The 18893-nt window shown below is 43.2% G+C and overlaps 1 protein-coding gene across 7 annotated transcripts in view; it reads right to left on the reverse strand.

Annotated features, from left to right (window-relative positions):
* Positions 1-18893, reverse strand: part of Npl (N-acetylneuraminate pyruvate lyase) — a 34441-nt gene that overhangs the window by 9728 nt on the left and 5820 nt on the right. For 6 of the 7 annotated variants that reach the window (XR_003582706.2, XM_027934980.2, XM_027934981.2 and 3 more), the window contains exons 3-9: positions 9942-10015; positions 8280-8367; positions 4623-4680; positions 3816-3891; positions 2918-3010; positions 1117-1265; positions 953-999 (exon numbers count right to left, since the gene is read on the reverse strand). Coding sequence is in view for 6 of the 7 variants with exons in the window: in XM_027934980.2 (XP_027790781.1) it covers positions 953-999; positions 1117-1265; positions 2918-3010; positions 3816-3891; positions 4623-4680; positions 8280-8367; positions 9942-10015 (585 nt within the window). In the remaining variant the exon portion in view is untranslated. The remainder of the gene's footprint in view (positions 1-952; positions 1000-1116; positions 1266-2917; positions 3011-3815; positions 3892-4622; positions 4681-8279; positions 8368-9941; positions 10016-18893) is intronic. The other variant, XM_027934982.3, reaches the window with a different exon arrangement.

An 18893-nucleotide genomic window follows, 5' to 3' on the forward strand; every position in this document is an offset into this window, starting at 1 on the left:
AGCAGTCCTGGCCGGTCAGACAATAAAGACTCTTCAATTTGTACAAAACTGGGACTTGGTGTGTTTTCTGAGCGACCTGCCCCACAACAAACCCTGGACCTTTGGGGGACACTTGACTAGAGCAGGCAGTGCTATTTAATGATATTCTAAGGGGCCATTTTTGGGCAGCAATGACTGGCCAGGGGCATGCTGTAGTAAAGAAAGCCCACCTGGGGCTGGGGATGTGGCTCAAGTGGTAGTGCGCTCGCCTGGCATGCGTGTGGCCCGGGTTCGATCCTCAGCACCACATACAAACAAAGATGTTGTGTCTGCCGAGAACTAAAAAATAAATAAATATTAAAAAAAAAAAATTCTCTCTCTCTCTTTAAAAAAAAAAAAAAAGAAAGAAAGCCCACCTGGAGAGAGAATGAGAAGAGAAATAAAGAGGTGGAAAGGAGGCAGAGTGAGGGTCTTGGGAAGAACCCAGATGCAGGATGACTTGCCTTGGCTGTTGACAACAATGCAGTTCCTGGTTCCTCTCTAGGGTCTGGTTGTTCCTCCTCATGGTTTTATGTAATCTATCATTATTTTATAGTAACTTTCCTTTTTTTTTTTTTTTTTTAATCTAAGGTAGTTTGAGTGGGTTTCTGTTATTTATAATTAAGTTTCTGACACAGACAATCTAAGTACATCCTTGAGACACTGATCATCAGGGTCTACAGCACTAAGGGCTGAACCCACGAGCTCATGTGTCTCACCTCTAACTGCAATGGAAGCTTCTATGTAAGGATGACCTCGTTTCTAACCAACTGCTGAGCCCTACTTAATTCCCTTTCCCTGAACAAACATGGGAACAAAAGGTAACTTCTATTAGAAAGGATGTGTATGAAAGAAATAAAACTACTCCAGTGATGAGTGCCTTCCTGTGGGACTTTAAATGTATAATGGGCTGAGACAAATGAGTCATGCTTACCTGCCCACTGCTCCAGTTGCTCCCATCACCAGACCACTCAACAGTTGCTAATGAGAAATAGACAAAGAGAATTCACTTTTAGGAAAAAGAGAAGAGAAACTCGAGTATAGCAATCATTACCTGAACTGGAGGGAAACCGACTTGCTGTGTCAGGGGTGACTTACCTCATCCACCCCAAAGAGCAAAGAAAACTGTCGTTGGTGATTCTGATCAACACACTGGCCGAAGTCTAAGAGATCTGTGTCACTGAATTTCAGCCCTTGGAAGGTGGGGATCTTATCCTGAATCCCATCCAACAATTCCTCTGCACGAACTGCTCAAAACAATAAATACCTCCTTAGTCTACACAGCCTCAGAAAATATCAAACATTTCCTAGAGATCTACATCAGCCCTGAGCTGCCACTGGCTGCTGTCAGCTGGACTGGCTGTAGATGGCATAAAGGCTTGCCTCTGTCTAGTAGCTCCTAGGTACCTTTCAAATTATAATATTTAGCTTTCCATTCCTTGAGGGCAGTCGATGGATATTTGTGACATTGTCAATACATATTTGGTTTCTGCTCCCAATTCCTGCAACAGAGCTCCTGAAACCTTTGTAGACAGAGGTGCTAGGAGGAGCTATTGTTCTTATATTTGGTTTTTGACCTTGGTTTCTTACATGTAGCTGATAAGATGTTTGGAATTTCCTGAGTGATAGGTGCATCTGACCATTTTTACATCCCTTAGAATTTTCTGGCTGATAGGAGCATTTGTGTTTTAAGCAGTTGACTCCTGATGGGTTCTTAGACTCTGGATGCATGTTGGTTGACGACCATGTGATTACAGGGTTGGGACTTTCATCCTTAACCTCTGGGTAGGGGATGGGGTGGAAGGTTGAACTGAACACCAATGGTCAATAATGTAATCAAGCATGTCTACCTAATAAAGCCAAAGGACAAGGTTTAGACAGCTTCTGAATAGCAGAACGTGTGGAGGTTCCTGGTGGATGGCACTCCCAGAGAGGACATGAACTTTTGCCTACCCTTCCCACATGCCTTATCCTATGCATCTCTTCATCTGTATCCTTTGTAAGTCCCTTTGTAGTAAGTAGATAAGAATAGGTAAAGAGTTTCCCCGAGTTCTATGAGTTGCACTAGCAAATTAATCACACATGAGGAGGGAGTTGTGGGAACCCCAACTTATTACCAGTTGATCAGAATCACAGGTCACAAGCTGGGACCTGAGCCTGAGCTGGCATATGAAGTGGGGACAGTTATGGGACTGAGCCCGTGGGATCTGATGCTAACATGAGGCAGACAGTGACAGAATATAATTAAACTACTAGATACCCAGTTAGTCTTCAGTGGAGAACCTGCTGTAGGTAGGGAGAAATCCGTGACCCCATCCCATTCCATGTTGGTGACCAGAGGTGACATGTTTGGTAGTATGTGATGAGTGTGAGAGGAAAGTATGGGAAAAACTGTTTATTTCCTCTGAATGTTTATAATGCATAGCCTTCCATTTTTCTTTTGTGGAATTCGGAAAAGGAGGGGCTTTTAAAAACCAATCTCCTAATAAATTTCATCTAATTGTAAAAGTCTTCTCCCTGGAGAAGAACAGTAGAAATGAAAGAAAACTAGAAGAAAATTCAGAATAGAATACAGTACCTTGGCTCTGGGGAGGCACTGAGAGTGCAGGAGGTAGAAGGTAGACGCAGTCCTGCCCTTGTGGGGCTTTTGGTCTTGGATCTTCTCATATGAGAAGAAAGAGGTGTTTGCTGTAAAGGGCTGAGAGGTCAGTCCCTCTTTCATGCCTAAGAACTGGCACCATGAGGTGGTGTGAATGATGGCAAAGGGCTGGGTATTAGAGGGACTCACTTTGGAGTAACTGGAGCTAGCCTCATCAATGGTGCTTATGGGTAGCGTGGGATGGAGTGGGGCTTTCTTGGGGTAAGGGTTGGAGGAAGCGTCAAGAGAACCAGTACTTACTCTTTACCCCCGTCAAGGCAGGAATGTGATAGTAATAGAATGGCAATGCAGGGGCAGACGCTGCCACCTCTTTTAGAAAATTAATCAGGACATCTGAAAGTACAGGAGGAAAAGTCATGGCGTGAACAAATGGAAAATAGTGGCTTTCCCTGGCCAAAAAAAAAAAAAAAAAAAATCATCTGATGGACACAACCTTCCTTCACAGAAGCTGAGCAGTCCTGATCACTCTTAGCTTTTCTGACATTGCTACTGCAGTATCTTAACACCTCAATCCATTCAAAGTTTTATTTTCCTCTTTGAAGAAAGGCTCAAATAAGATGATTATTTTCTTCCTATACATAGTGAACAACTATTAAAAAATTGGGGCTGGAGGTGTAGCTCAGCAACAGAGTGCATACCTAGCATGGGATTGATTCCCAGAGCATGAGTGTGTGTGCGCGCGCGCACACACACTCACACACACACACACACACACACGGAGCAAAATATTAGTGCAAAGTTACCCATGCTTAAGAGACTGAAAAGACAAATTCTAGTAAAAATCAAAATGCCCATCACTAGAATGCTTCTCTCTTGAGAAAAACAGTCCCATACATTACCCTGGGTCTGACACCCTAGGCTACTGTCTAAGGCAGAAGTGGACACCTGACCCAAACATAGGCACGTACCAACTGAGGCTCAGTAGACAACTCAATCAGATTACTTGGTGAAACAACTGAAGTACTTTAATACAATCTCTGCTGTGGATCTAGGGGTAGAAAATATTCCAGAGAATCACTGTACCACTGCCATCTCCAGTCTGTGGCACTTGACCTTCATGAGTTTAAACACAGTCTTTCTGAATGGAAGCAAGGAGTAGACAGCGAAAGGCACCGCACATTCAGAGCCATCTACTTACCCTTGTTCCACGGTTTGAAAAAGAAAGGTGCAATGACAGCAATGCCATCAGCTCCAATTTCTGCTGCATGCTGGGCCTTTGTAACGAGAGAAGATCATACTAGTGACCATCAGTGATTTATCACGGACACCTACAGCTTAGATATTAGAGTTCAGCAACAAATTCTTCAAATTTGCCAACTAATGCACCAGTAGAGAGTGGAAAAAATGATTGAATATAATGAAAATGTCATTGCTAGGAAAATCCTAGGATGCAAAGTAGAGGTAAGCTGGGTATTTAATCTTACAAATATTTGGATTTTTTCAGTACAAAACCCCTTGCTGAGGAGACATGAGTAGTTTATTATAACTGTTAACAGAGAAATTTGGGTATGTAATCTCTACTGGTCAGCCTACTGTATCATATTATCTTTCCCATCTAATGGCATGGCAGTCACAGTTTAATATTTATATTACAAATTGAGAGTACAGTTGAGAAAGTTAAAAGAAAAAGATTATACATACCACAAAAGATACATTGCACTAAGCTTCTAATGCTTCATCAAATTTCTCTTACTGGGCCTTTGTGATATTTTTAATCTATCTCAAGTAGAGTACCTAAACCCTCCATATTGTAAGAGAGCTGTGTATGGTCACTTTATACTACACAGAGCCTGCTTCTCAATGGTGGCTTCCTAAGGTGCCACATCTATCTCTTCCAGCACAGCATCCACTACGTACCATATACCACATATAGTACTGCAAGTAATTTCATCATAAAAATGGAGGTCCCTTGAGTGGTCTCTCCAAAGTGGAACAGCATACATACCAGTTCTTGGGACTCCTTCAAACTCAGTGCCCCCACGTGAATCACCACCTGATCCAGCCTGCAAGGAAGAAAACATTGATGAGTTATTTGAAGTTTAGAAGAACACAGAGGGTTCCACCAATCTGGTTTGTGCTAGTTTTAGCAGTTAGTTAATGGCTTTACTAGTCTCAATAGCAAGACTATTAAAATTCTACAGTGATCTAGCGCTTAATCACTGAGCCACATCCTCCTTTTTTTTAATATATATTTTTGAGTTAGGGTCTTGCTAAATTGCTTAGGTCCTTGCTAAGTTGCTGAGACTGGCTTTGAACTCGTGATTCTCCTGCCTCAGTCAGCCTCTAGAGCCATTATGATGATCTTTTTTTAAATAAAAAATATTTAATACAAAAATCATAATAAAATTAAAAAGTATCAACTGCATTACAAAGTGTAAGCACTAAAAGGTTACAGAGCTTTTAACTTGGTATTTATAAAAACGAGGCAATAATGTATCTCTTTTTGTCCTCAGTAAATAAGCTGGCCACTATTAAAGTTATTTTAAATTGTCCCTTTCTTCCCATTTTATGAAAGCTCATTAGATACTGCTATTGATTCTATCTAATCCGAAGCACCTGGCAATGTTTAAGTTTTCTGTATACTGGCAGTTTTAAGCTACCTATTAAGTGTAATTAAAAAGAGAATTTTTGTACATCAAGACCAACGATAGCAAAGCAGTTCTCTCAGGATAGAAAGGCCATCTAAACTAACTCACACTTCACTCAAGACACCTGGAAACAGAATGCTTTCCTAGTCAAGAGCTTCACAGCAAGGACAGAATAGAAACATCCAGAAAAGGGCCTGTGGTAAACAATACAGGCTCTGCTAGGCAGGCACAAAGAACTCGTGATCAGCATCCCGGACACCCCAGAGCTTAGTCTACCAAAAGCCTAACAGCTTCTAATAGCTTCTTCAAGGTGTTATAGTTTAGATCTGGAATGTCCCCAAAGTCTCACATGATAGAGGCTTGGTGCCCAATGCAGCAATGTTCAGAGGTGAGGCTGTTGGGAAGTGATTGGGTCATGAGGGCTCTGAGCTCATCAATGGATTAGTCTACTGATGGGTTCCTTGGGATGCCTGGTAGAGGTAAACTATGGTACCACTGGGATGTGGTGGAATCTGTAGGAGGTGGGGTCTCCTACAGGAAGCAGGTCACATACCTTGTCCCTGGCCCCTTGATTTCTCAAGGCCTCCTGCCTGTGATGAGGTGAGCGGATTTGCTCCACTGTATGCTTCTGGCCAAAATGTCCTATATCACCATGGGCCCAGAAGCAATGAAGCCAGATGACAATGGACTGAAATTGCTAAAACTCTGAGCCAAAATAGATCTTTTGTCCCTTAAGTTGATATTTCTCAGGTATTTGGTCATAGTGACAGAAAGCTGACTAACACACAAAGCAACAATAGATTTTAAAGTTGTTCCTCTATACTTTTTTTTTTTCAATGCTGGGGACTGAACCCAGGGCTTTGTGCCTATGAGGCATGCACTCTACCAACTGAGCTATATTCTCAGCTCCTGTTCCCCTACACTTGATCCTTTCAACAAACCACAAGTAGAAAAGGTTGGTGTGTAGGCTCACTTTATAGATAAGAAAAACAGAATTAAAAAGTTCCAGACTAGGGGGCTAGGGGCATACCTCAGAGGTAGAATACTTGGCTAGCATGTGCAAAGCCTGGGTTCAGGACCACATAAAACAATAAATAAAGAAAAAAATTAATTAATTTTAAGACTGAGACTCCAAGTTGGTGGGATAATTTTACTGCATCTCTATCTGACAAAAGGCACTTAATAGCACTTAGCTATAGACTAACGAGCTCTGTTCAGAGAGTCTCTATGACTTTACTGAACCAAGTGCTGAGGAGGCCAAGAAATGTTTCATTTCCCCTTTAAAACATTTTCTATTGGTTTTAAAGGGGAAAAGAACAAAAGAGAGACTTTTGATTGGTATTAAAAGTGGAAAAAATGAGGCCAACTACAGGGAAAAAGAACCATCCTCCCAAAGGAAAAGGGAAGGCTGACCTCAATCTCAGTGCTGAGAGACAGGGAGCTAATCCCCCATCCTCCCTTGGCACACAAAGGAAGCCTCAACTTCAAACTGCCACCTTACTAGACAACAGCTTTAACCTCTCGGCTTCCTCTCTGCCAAAGAACATTCCCCAAGAATGAAAGAGGAATCTCATGCAAAGATACTGTAGTTAAAACCATTCAGGGTGATATGCCAACATCCAGAAATAGTAACTCTGAACTAAGAGGATAAAAGCGACAGTAAGGGGGAGGAAGGGGAAGTGTCTATTGACATCAGTTACCACTGTAAGGCCTTAAGAATACAGCCCTGGACCTGGTGTGGGGGTGCAGGCCTGTAACCCAGAAACTCGGGAGGCTGAGGTAAGAGGACCATAAGTTTGAGGTGGCCTCAGCAACTTGGTGAGACCCTGTCTCAAAATTAAAAAATAAAAAAGGCCATGGATGCAGCTCTGTGGTGAACAGAGCTCTCAAATACTATAAAAATTGGGAAAATAGTAAAGACAGGAGTCTGAGGAATTTAAAAAAATGTCCAGGGAATAAAATTTAAGGGTTAGCCATGCAGTGAAATTTTGAGAATTAATAACTGATTAATCAATACTTGAGGACTTATTTCGATCAAGCATAGCCCTGTATTTGACAGTGTCATAAGGAAGATGATAGGCAAAATATTGACGTATTTTTGTTTGGAGATAAAGATGAAGAGGTTCTTCCAAGATCATAACTAGGAATTAGTCTAACGAGCAATGAATTCACTGTAAAAAGCTGTTTCTTATCATTTAAGCCTCAGAATTTGACCAGAAGAGATGTTTGCTCTGAGATCCCAATATTCATCTTTGGGGGTGCTCCACGTGACCCTGGGGGAAGTGAGACTGGGGGAAGTGAAGCTTCCTGGGGGAAGCAACAGTGAGACTGGTCTTCTGTGGGCAGGATTAGCAAAGCTTGGTTGTGAATTCCATCACTGAATCCTCTGGTGATCCTTGGCTTGCTGAATCCTGGAGCCTTGCTGGGAAGTGACATGATCAGGTTTGCATTTCAAAAGAATAGTAAGACTTCAAAGTGGAGGAAGGAGGGCTGACAGGCTGTTCTGCCCTCATGAGTAGTTTTTTTTTTTTTTTTTCCCCCTTTTTTGCAGCGCTGGGGATTGAACCCAAGGCCTCACACTTGCTAGGTAAGTTCTCCACTACTGAGCCGCATCCCCAGCCCTCACCAGCAGGAGGCTCCCTCCCTGAGACGGAAAGGGACATGAACTGTTCAGCACCAGAGCTGGGCAGCCAGCTGTCAGTCACCACCCTCTTATCTACTTAACCCTTCATCCCAAGGACAGGTAGTCCCGAGGGGACTGGCCTTACAAGGACAAGGATAAGAGGCCATTTTCCAATAGTTTGCCAAGCAGTCTGGCAAGAAAGGAATGCAGTCTCCACAAGAAAGGAAGGGCTCACCTGGCTGAGGTGCAGGATGTCCTGGGCCCCTGCTCAGCTGACCTCAGCTGGCTTCTGATCTCTGATGGGTAGTGGGGAGGCAGTGTCTCTGGGGAGGGCCTCAGCCAGCACAGGTCTGGCTGGCATACTATGTTTTATCTCCACGGAGCCACTTACTTGTTCCTCCCTTGTGTCACCCACTCCTCTGCGACCTGGCGGCGTTCAGAGACACTCAGGGACAGGCCTTCTCCAGTAGTGCCATTCACTGTTCCAAACAAAGAGTCACTCAGTGGGACCAACTCCTGCCTTCTGCTCCTCCAACCCCAAGGACAGAAGTCCTGTCCAAGGGGGAGGGACACTGAACTATCAGAGGATGGAGGGGAAGATGCCACGTGCCAGTTTCCACTTCAGGCTCTAGGTTTTTCTGCCCTTCACTTTATCCAAGCAGTGGGAAGATTAACTGAGACTTGCAATTACATGTCTGTCCTTGTTATCAGGGACAGATGGCAAATATTTTAAGTAGAGGAGATAACTACCCACATTTAGGCCAATCTCCAAACACATCACCCAGTTCTCTCTCTGGGCTTACAGGGCAGGAAAATCAACTCTATCCAGTATTGGCAGGTTATGGGCGGGGAGCCTATGCGGGTGCATTTGCATGCTGTGGGTGCCAAGTGACCTGTTCACGGTCTGACAGTGAGCATAAGGGGTGGTAATAACTTTTGTACCACAGAACTTAATATTCCCTTATTCTCACAGTCCAACAAAGCCAACATTCTTTTCAATTACAGTACAAAATATGAGGTCAGAAACATGAAATAATTTACACTTGAACCCAGAGCTGTATGATTCTGGAACTCATCCTCCTTCCTCTTCCCCTTCCATACAATCATGTCTCAATGATCAGAGGAACAGCCAACACAGTAGTGTGCGAGACAGAGGCCTCGTGTGCAGGGCAGCACTTTGGATCTTGACCTCCAAGCTCTGAGCACTGGGCTGGAATAGGGCAGGCCAGGCAGGTGAGGGAGGAGACAATGTTTTTATCCCTCCCTTGGGGGCTTGAGGTACTTCAAGTGTGCTCCAGTCCTAGGGATGCTCCTACTCCATTCCTACATCCAGGGCAGCCCTGGGGCCCTCTGAGTAAGAGGGTGACTTGGAGCTGCAGGGGGACACTAAGTGGTTCTGTAATCAGGTCTTGGTTTGACATGTGGCCTGGCTCAGTTTTACCCACAAATTTTAACCTGAGGTGCCTCCAGGGCCCAAGTATAGTATCCTCAGAATGAAACCTAGTCATGGGTCAGAGAGCCTAGAACACCAAACACAGTTCTTAGGCTTACAGGGTCTGACTTTTTTTTTTTTTTTTTTTAACCTTCACTCTGAAATAAATGGGGATAAACACTCTTCCTGTTGAATCTTTTGTGTGCTGTGGCTTGCAGTCTTTCTTCCATTTGTAATTTGAAAGCTCAGGTGCAGATGGACCAAAGCCTACTCTTAAGAGAGCTAAGAGGGTTTAGTTGTGACTTAAGAGGGCTTAGCTGCCATTTTCCCACATCTTAGTTGAATAACTTCATCAAAAGAGTATAATGGAGCCATAGATTTTCATCTCTCAATGGGAGTGAGAGCAACACCCTATCACTTGGCACCACCAAATGAGATCATTGGTTGAGGGGTCCTATAGGTCTAAGGAAGAGACTATAAATTCACAGCTTTGAGTTAGGCTCCACCAGAATGCATGACAACACAATGAGTGGGACCTCACTGGGTTGTGTCATAGGTCAGTAATGAGGTGAGATCTACCTTCTGATGACTGAGCTAGAGAGAGATCTCAAGGCGACTTACCAAAAATGTTCTTCACTCCTTGTTCTTTCACCAGATAATCCACATACTGACCAATTACTGAAAAGTTGATTTCTCTAAAAGATATGGGAATAAATAGAAAGAATGCTTAGTCCTTTTAGATGGTTATTCGACCCATTCCCAGGTCTATGAATTACTCTCTTTTATTGACCAGTTTGTAAAATTCTTAGTCTGTTCTGAATAATGGCTGGGATTTTTTTTGTTGTTGTTGTTCTCATTTTTCTGAATTTGGTGATTTCTCCATCCAGCTAAATGTGTCTCATTTACATGTGTAAAATGGTATTAGGTGGTACAAGCCTATAATCTCCAGGACTGGCAGGCTAAGACAGGAGGATTGCAAATTCGAGGCCAGCGTGGGAGACTTATTGAAACTCTGTCTCAAAAATGACAATAAAAAGCCTTAGGTTGTGGCTCAGTGGTAGAACACCTGCCTAGCAATTGTGAGGCACTGAGTTTGATCCTCAGCACCACGTACAAAATAAAGGTATTGTGTCCATCTATAACTAAAACAATATTTTTTTAAAAATGACAATAAAAGAGCTGGGGATATAGCTGAGTGGTAGAGAGCTTGCCCAGCATGACCAAGACTCTGGGTTCTGTCCCTAGTCATGCAAAAAAAACAAAACAACAAAAACACAAAACAAAATTCCCCAACACTATTGGTTATAAACAGAGCTTTTTTTTTTTTTTTTGTGCTAGGGATTGAACTAGGAGGCACTTTATCACTGAGCCACATCCGCAGCCCTGTTTTGAATTTATTAAGAGACAGGGTCTGAGTTGCTTAGTGCCTTGCTTTTTGCTGAGGTTGGCTTTGAACTCGAGATCCTCCTGTCTCAGCCTCCCCAGCTGCTGAGATCTACCTTCTGAGGACTGAGCTAGAGAGAGATCTCAAGGCGACTTAGTCAGCTATAACTAAGTCAGAAATAAATGTATGGGATGACAGTGTGTGCCACCGCACCCGGCGAGGCTTTACATTTAAACTTTATCACAAATAATATTTAAAAAATAGTTACCTAATCCTCACTTGTCCTCTTTTGGGAAGAGTGATGATTTGGCATATGGTGTTATAAGAACCTTTTCTACCTGGTGAGGAATTCCTTAGGCTTATAAAATAGGAGAATTCAATCTGAGGATTTAAGAATTTTAGCACTTAATACCTGTGAAAATGAATGAAGGCTTAAACCAGTCTGCATTTGTTTTACTACTACTTTTTTTTTTTTAATGGTTCTGGGGAGTGAACCCAGAGTCTTGAGCATGTGAGGCAAACGCTCTACCAACTGAACAATATCCCTAGCCCTGCATTTGTTTTAAATGAAAGAGGACCAACAGTTGGAAAGGAGCTTTGCTGTCACTTTGCCTCTCAAAGGGTGGTCCAGGGAAGAGTAGCAGAATCCCAGCTACACACGGTCCTACCCAGCCAGAATCTGCATTTTCACAAGATACCTGGACGATGTGCCTGCACTGTGTAGTCTGTGGCAAAATGACCTTGGAAGGATCCAATGCTTAAGGTGATGAGGGTGTTTTTTTTAATAAATACTGTGAGCTGACTGTGCCACTGGAACTCCTTTTTTTCTTCATAAAATCATACTGATTTTAAAACCTACAAACAGACTCACAAACAAGTTGTATTAAGTGTCTGACCCTAGTCAAAGGGCAGGTGGGGAGATCGGTGATGGACAGAAATTCAAAGGAAAACCATGGCAGGTATGGGTTAATGTTATGTTGCCAAGAACACAAAGTACTAGCTGGCTGCCATTTGTACTTCTATTAGGAGGACCAGAGAATTCTAATTTAATTTTAGTCTAGTTAACATTCTTTTCATCTTTGCTTACTGTATTCCTTAAGAACAATAACAAAAAATCTGAAGCACCCAGGAATTGGACATCAAAGGAAAAGGAAATAGGAAGGAGATTGAAGAGAAAATAGCTGACTGTAAGATCAAAGGGAAAGATAGGAAAACAAAGAATGCAGAGGCAATTACTGCCCACAGGAGCCTAAAGGAGAGCCTGTTCACTCAGGAAAGGAGATGCTTCAGTGCAGTCACAAGTGTTGGCCTATATCCCAGTATGCCCCTGTCACTGCTCCTACCTGCCCTAGTCTGTGCCTAGTACAAGGTGGTGCTCAACTAAGGCTAGGCATTGGAATGGCCACATGGACATTTACATTGGCATTATGCTTTTAGATTTCACTATCACACGTTAACTGAGTAAAGAAGATAGTATATACCATTAATTAAAATAGAGAAGAAAAAACAGCTATGACTAAGTCAAAAATTAAATGTGTGGGAGTTCAGAAAAGGGCTGATAAACCCCAAGGAGAGAGGCTGGGAAGGAACTGGGTCTGGAAAAGTAATGAGGACAAAACCTGATGATTCTCCTTCCCTCTAACAAGGGATTGAACCCAGCAGAGCTATACCACTCATTTACACTTTTATTTTTTATTTTGAGACAGAGTCTTATAGGTTGCTTACAGCCTTGCTAAGTTGCTAAAGCTGGCTTTGAATCTTAGATCCTCCTGCCTCAGCCTCCCAAAGCCACTGGGATTACAGGTGTGTACAACCATGCCAGGCATCCAGCCTTTTTTATTTTGAGACAGAATCAAACCAAGTTTCTCAGGGCCTTGCCTAGTTGCTGAGCCTGGCCTTGAATTTGTGATCCTCCAGCCTCAGTCTCCAGAATGGCTGGGATTATAGCCATGCACCATAGCATCTGGCTTCCTTGAACATTCTTGAAAGCTGCTCTCTGTCTGACCCTACCCTGATGTCTTCCTCTTTCTATACCCTCAGGCAGATCTAGGCCAGCATGTGAAACTCAAAGTCTCTTTCCTCAGTGAACTTCATACTGTGTTATGGCCTGAGTGGATCAGTCTTCCCCATATATTCAACCAGCCTCAGTCCATCTGGCCTTGCTGGGGGACAGGCTCCATCACTGGACAATTTCCCTCAGGGTAGGGATGCTAATGCATGATGCATCATCCATTCCTTTGAGAAAACAGAAAGCACAGCTTGTTTCTTATAAAATGCACCTAACCTACCAGAATGGGATCAATATTAGAATTTTTGGGGCACTGGAAGAATTGCCCAGAAAATATTCTTGGACCCATGACCTTTTGGAACTACCAAATATCCTTAGAGAGACCACAGGTTGAAAAGGAGTGACCTCTAGATGTGCTCTATGACTTTCACAATGTTAAAATTTCTCTGCACATTAAAAAAACAACAAAAGACTACCTGTAAAGCCAGGGTGTCCAGCGATGCCACGGCTGTATTTCCACATAGATGGGAAGAGCAGTGGGGGGCCAACAGAGGCCTGCATGCTCCCTAGGCCACCTCAGGCCTTTCAGATCCCTGCCTGAGTCAGCAGCCGCAGCCCTTGGCAGAGACTCAGCAGTTCCAGTCACAAGAGGACCCAGTGAAATCATCCCGAGACATTTTCATATTTGTCACAGCGGTGCCCCAAATGGCAGGATTAGGGTAATCCTTCTCTTTTGGGACATTGTCTCTTCCCTGTTTTCTCTCCCTATGCTACTTCATTGTGGTAGCCAGGCCTAGTTTCCATGGCCGAAGGCATGGTCAGTTGCCAAATATCAGGAAGTCATTAGAGAGAATGGAAATGAGACTGGATTATTCTTTCTAACCTCTAGGCATGTGGGGCAATTACTGCCCACAGGAGCCCAAAGGAGAGCCTGTTCACTCAAAGAAGTGAGGTGACATACTTCTGTGCACATGAGAAGACTGTGATGCCCCTTCTCATCCTAGGCACCCAAGAACACACCTAATTACTGGCCACGTGGGGGACAGTGGCCCAGACCTAAATTCCATACTTGCTTTTGCCATTCTTTTTTATTTGGGGGAGGGGGATGGTACCAGGGATTGAACCTAGGAGGCACTTAACCACTGAGCCACCTACGCACGCCTTTTAAAAAATATTTAGAGACAGAGTCTCACTAAATTGCTTAAGGCCTTGCCAAATTGCTGAAGCTGGCTTTGAACTCCGAGATCCTCCTGCCAAAGCCTCCTGAAACGCTGGGATTACAGGAGTGCACACTGTGCCTGGTAACATTCTTAACCCCAAGCTACTTTCAATTCCCTTGGGTGCAGATTTATTGCTTTGCATCTATAATTGATTGACTGATTTGATACTGGGGATTGAACACAGTGGTGCTTTACCACTGAGCTACATCCCCAGCCTTTCTTTTAATATTTTGAGATAAGGTCTTGCTAAGTTGCTGAGTCTGGGCTTGAACCTGTGATCCTTCCACCTCAGCTTCCAGAGTTACTGGGATTATAGATGTGCACCATTGTGCCTGGCTCCATGATTTTATATACATAAATTTTTAAAACATATTTTAATTGTCAATGGTTCTTTATTTATATGTGGTGCTGAGGATTTAAACCAGTGCTTCACACATGCTAGGCAAGTGCTTGACCACTGAGCTACACCACAGCCCTCCATGACATTTTTTAAAAAATTTCTTTTTAGTTGTAGATGGACACAAGATCCTTATTTTATCTATCTATATATATTTTTTTAATGTGATGCTGAGGATCGAACCCAGTGCCTCAGGCATGCGAAGGGAGCACTCCACCACCGAGCCACAACTCTGGCCCTCATGATATTTTTAAAAAATAAAAGTACTTAACTTCTCACCCCCAGTACAGAGGCTACATAGATTATTTTAAAAAGCACCTGCAATCAGCCAGGTGTGGTGGCCCATGCCTAGAATCCCAGCAGCCCAGGAGGCCGAGGCAGGAGGATCTCGAGTTCAAAGCCAACTTCAGCAAAAAGCGAGGCACTAGGCAACTCAGTGTGGCCCTGTCTCTAAATAGGGCTGGGGATGTGGCTCAGTGGCCAAATACCCTTGAGTACTGCTGAGTTCAATCTCCAATACCCCCTACCCTCCATAAAATAAAGCATATACAATCAAAAAAGAATAAAGAAACCCAACTTGTATCTCCCTGGAGATGATTCCTCTTATAGTTTGACATTTTTATATTCACAAATACACAGCATATTATTTTCTTATATAAGTATAACCTTATTATAAATCATTTTATAATATTTTTCACTTAGCATTCTAAATGGAGCATTCCTCCCACATTTTTAGACATTCTCTTGCTATCTTGGCTAAATGACATTACATTTTTTGGATGAACATAATTTATTTAATCTTCTATTCTTAGATATTGAGTTTATCCAAACTACATAAGAGGAAAGAACTTCTTATCAAATTACTTTTGCCACAAACTGAGGCCCAAAATGGCTGAGTATGAAACTGCATGCAGATGCTACCGTTTTTCTCTCAGGGCCTAAGGATAAGACAATTTTTCTAACATGGTTATTCAGAGTGAAATCCCTATTGGTGTTTGTTTCCTCTCTGGTGTATGACACACTGTGAAAGATGGTCCTGGACAAGACAGAGTCAACAGAACTGGTATGATGAGGTATGGACATGAAAAAAACAGATTTTCCATTTTATTTTGCTTTTCTGCATAACTCTCAACATTCAAGAGCAGAGAGAAGTTATATGAGCCCTTGGCAAAATAACAATATGGCTGCTTCAGAACTTCTTGGGCAGAGAAGCATGCAGGGACCAAACTGTTCTACCCCACAGGAAGTGGGAAATGTTCTGTTCCGGCAGGCTGGTCATCGGGACTCCCAAACATTGTCAAAGAGAGAATAATCAATGTGACTCTGACCCCAGCAGGCCAGGCCTTTCCGACAGGGCTAACAGGTTTGTTTTAGGAGAGGGTGTTAGAAAGATTCCCATGGTGTTGCCAAGGGCATGGAAGAAAGAAACACAACTTTTTTGGGGATATTTTTGCCAATCTGAAATGGACTTTTTGTTCTAGTGACTGTGAACTTGCCCAAAGGAAAAAGGTGACTTCTTGAAGCAACTAAGGAAAGCAAGTGTCTTTTTTCTACTGGAAAAAATGAAGCTGGGGCCTGAAGGTGCAGCTCAGTGGTGGAGTTCTTGTCTAGCATCTGAAAAGTCCTGGGTTCAATCCCTAGCACTGGGGGGAAAAAAAGCAAACAAAGAAAAGAGGATGGTGGGATGACTGGTGGGAGGTAGATAAAGACCTGTTTCCAGCTATGTGGCTTGGGCGAGCTTGCTAGTCCTTCATTTCCAAAGTTTGCAGTGTCTTCAACTGCAAAAATAGAGATACAGTGGCACATGCCTGTAATCCAAGCAGCTCAGGAGTCTGAGGCAGGAGGATCGTGAGTTCAAAGCCAGCCTTAACTAGTTATTCAGAGTGAAATCCCTATTGGTGTTTGTTTCCTCTCTGGTATATGACACACTGTGAAAGATGGTCACCTGGACAAGACAGAGTCAACAGAACTGGTATGATGAGGTATGGACATGAAAAAAACAGATTTTCCATTTTATTTTGCTTTTCTACATAACAACTTAGTGAGATCCTAAGCAATTTAGCAAGACCCTGTCACTAAATAAAGTATAAACCAGGTGTGGTGGTGCATATCTGTAATCCCAGTGGGATTAAAGCCAGCCTTTAACAATTTAGTGAGACCCTGTCTCAAAATAAAAAAACTAAAAAGGGCTGGGGATGTGGCTCAGTGGTTGAGTGCCCCTGGGTTCAATCCTTGGTATGGAAAAAAAAAAAAAAAGAGGTATAAGATACAGCTCCTTCACAGAGTCATTGTAAGGATTACATTGGAACACAACACATAAGTAAAAATGCCCAGCACAAAGAAAGACACAGGGGATCTGCTCAACCAACATGAGCTGCTTCTCTTCCTCTTTTTTATATTTATTTTTTTAGTTGTAGTGGACGCAATTTCTTTATTTCATTTTTATGTGGTGGTGAGGTTTGAACCCAGTGCCTCACATGTGCTAGGCGAGCACTCTACCACTGAGCCACAACCCCAGCCCTCTTCCTTTCTGTTGACTATTGGTATTAATAATCCGTGAAGCATGTTCACTCCTGAAATAAAATCTACCCCAGTGCCACTAGATGCTAAAGATATAAAATAAGACACATGCCCAGTTGCATGTGACTTACCTGTTGCCTGGCACTCAGTAAATACCTGATGAAGAAGGCAAAACAGCAGGAAGTAACTTGGATGCTATGCAGAAAGGTGTGCATGGGGAGGCAGGAGATACCAGGGAAGGATGCTCTAAATCTTTTCAGGGGAGTAGAGAAGAATTCCCAAAGGACGGTGTTGGGGCTGGGAAAATGATGCCCAGCGTTTGGAGTTTTGGTGTGCTGAGCACTTTGAGCTAAAGGAGATTAAAAGCATTTGGGAGCAGGCTGAGAACCATGAACTATCTAACCTCCTGCTCCTTCTCCAGGCACCGGGGGAACGCTCTGATGCTCCCTTATCAGAAGGAACCTAATTCCATTGTCATAGCCTCATGAAACCTTACTGACCAGGGAAGATTAAAGTCACATCGCCAGAAGAAAAAGTGGGAATGTTACTGTACCAAAACTCTGTCACAAGCTACTATCTGTTCTTCAATGTCATTCAGTTTCCAGAAAATAAAACAAAAAACAAAAAACCATTTATGAATGACGGTCCACTTTTGGGGCCCCCTTTATTTCTCTGAAAAAACAATTTACTCTTCCTCTGAAAGTGCCTGCAGTCCCAATTCCCTCTCCACTGTGAAGAGGGTGTGTAGACCTCCAGTCACCTCGTCCTCCTCTGAGTGTCATATTTTGTATGACTCCTGTGCGTGTGTCCACATTAAACAAATCTGTATGCTTTTCTCTTATTAATCTGTCTATCACCAGCTTATTTCAACAGACTTAAAGACTCAAACCTTTAGAGAAGAGGGAGAAATTTCCTTTGCCCGGAAATGTTTCCGATGGGTAATTAGAAACGTTCCAGCAGAGTAGAAAGAGGAAAGGGTGATGGTGCAGAAAGACCGGAAGCAGATGCTAAAGGCGGAAGCCTGGAAGGGAAAAAGGCTTTGATGTGTAGAGGGAAACAGACACGAAGCAGTAGAAATGAAAGGTAGATTGAGAAGGACCACCTTCGTCAACCCAGGGAGTTTGGGCTTTCATCTTTACACCAGTTCATCTCAGATTTCCAGGCACTAAAGAATCATCTGGGACCATTTGGTAACATGCAGGTCCTGGTTCAGTGGTAGGTGGTAGGGTCTGAGATCCCGCCTGCCTACTAAGATCCTATGTGACACTGGAGCAACTGGTCCATGGGCCACATAACGGTGGCAAGGGCTTCACAAAAGGGAGTCAACAGAGATTCCTAAAAAAGAGACCTCAGATTTATTCACTAGGAAGCTCCCTGGGCTGCAGGGTGGAGAACGGAGGGGAGCTGCAGCTACTTTATAGTCTAACTGGTGATACAATACGGCTAATGACATAACACCAGGACACTGCAGCCTCAGAGTCAGATTGGGTCTTGGAGATAATGTGGTTGAACGCTCTATTTATTTATTTCCTGGCACTGGGGACTGAACCTAGAAGAGCTGTACTACATCCTCAGTCCATTTTATTTTTTAAGTTTAAGACAAGATCTCGCTAAATGGCTTGAGGCTGGCCTGGAGCTTGTGATCCTCCTGTCTCTGCCTCCTGAGTCACTGGGATTATAGGCATGTGTCACTGAGTCTGGCTTGAGACTTGCACTGTTTAATTCTTAAAAGTTCCTACAAAGAATTTTTTAAGGGTTTTATATATTATGGGGCTGGGGATGTGGCTCAAGCGGCAGCGTGCTCGCCTGGTATGCGTGCAGCCCGGGTTCGATCCTCAGCACCACATACAAAGATGTTGTGTCCACCAAAAACTAAAATAAATAAATAAATAAATAAAAAGGGTTTTATATATATGTGTGTGTGTGTGTGTATTTAGTTGTTGATAGACCTGTATGTGGTGCTAAGAATCAAACCCAGTGCCTCACACATGCCAGGCAAGTGCACTACTGCTCAGCCCCAGCCCCAGCCCCAGCCCCAGAAGGC

The sequence above is a fragment of the Marmota flaviventris genome, chromosome 12 (assembly GCF_047511675.1).
Source record: "Marmota flaviventris isolate mMarFla1 chromosome 12, mMarFla1.hap1, whole genome shotgun sequence".
NCBI classification, from domain to species: Eukaryota; Metazoa; Chordata; class Mammalia; order Rodentia; family Sciuridae; genus Marmota; species Marmota flaviventris.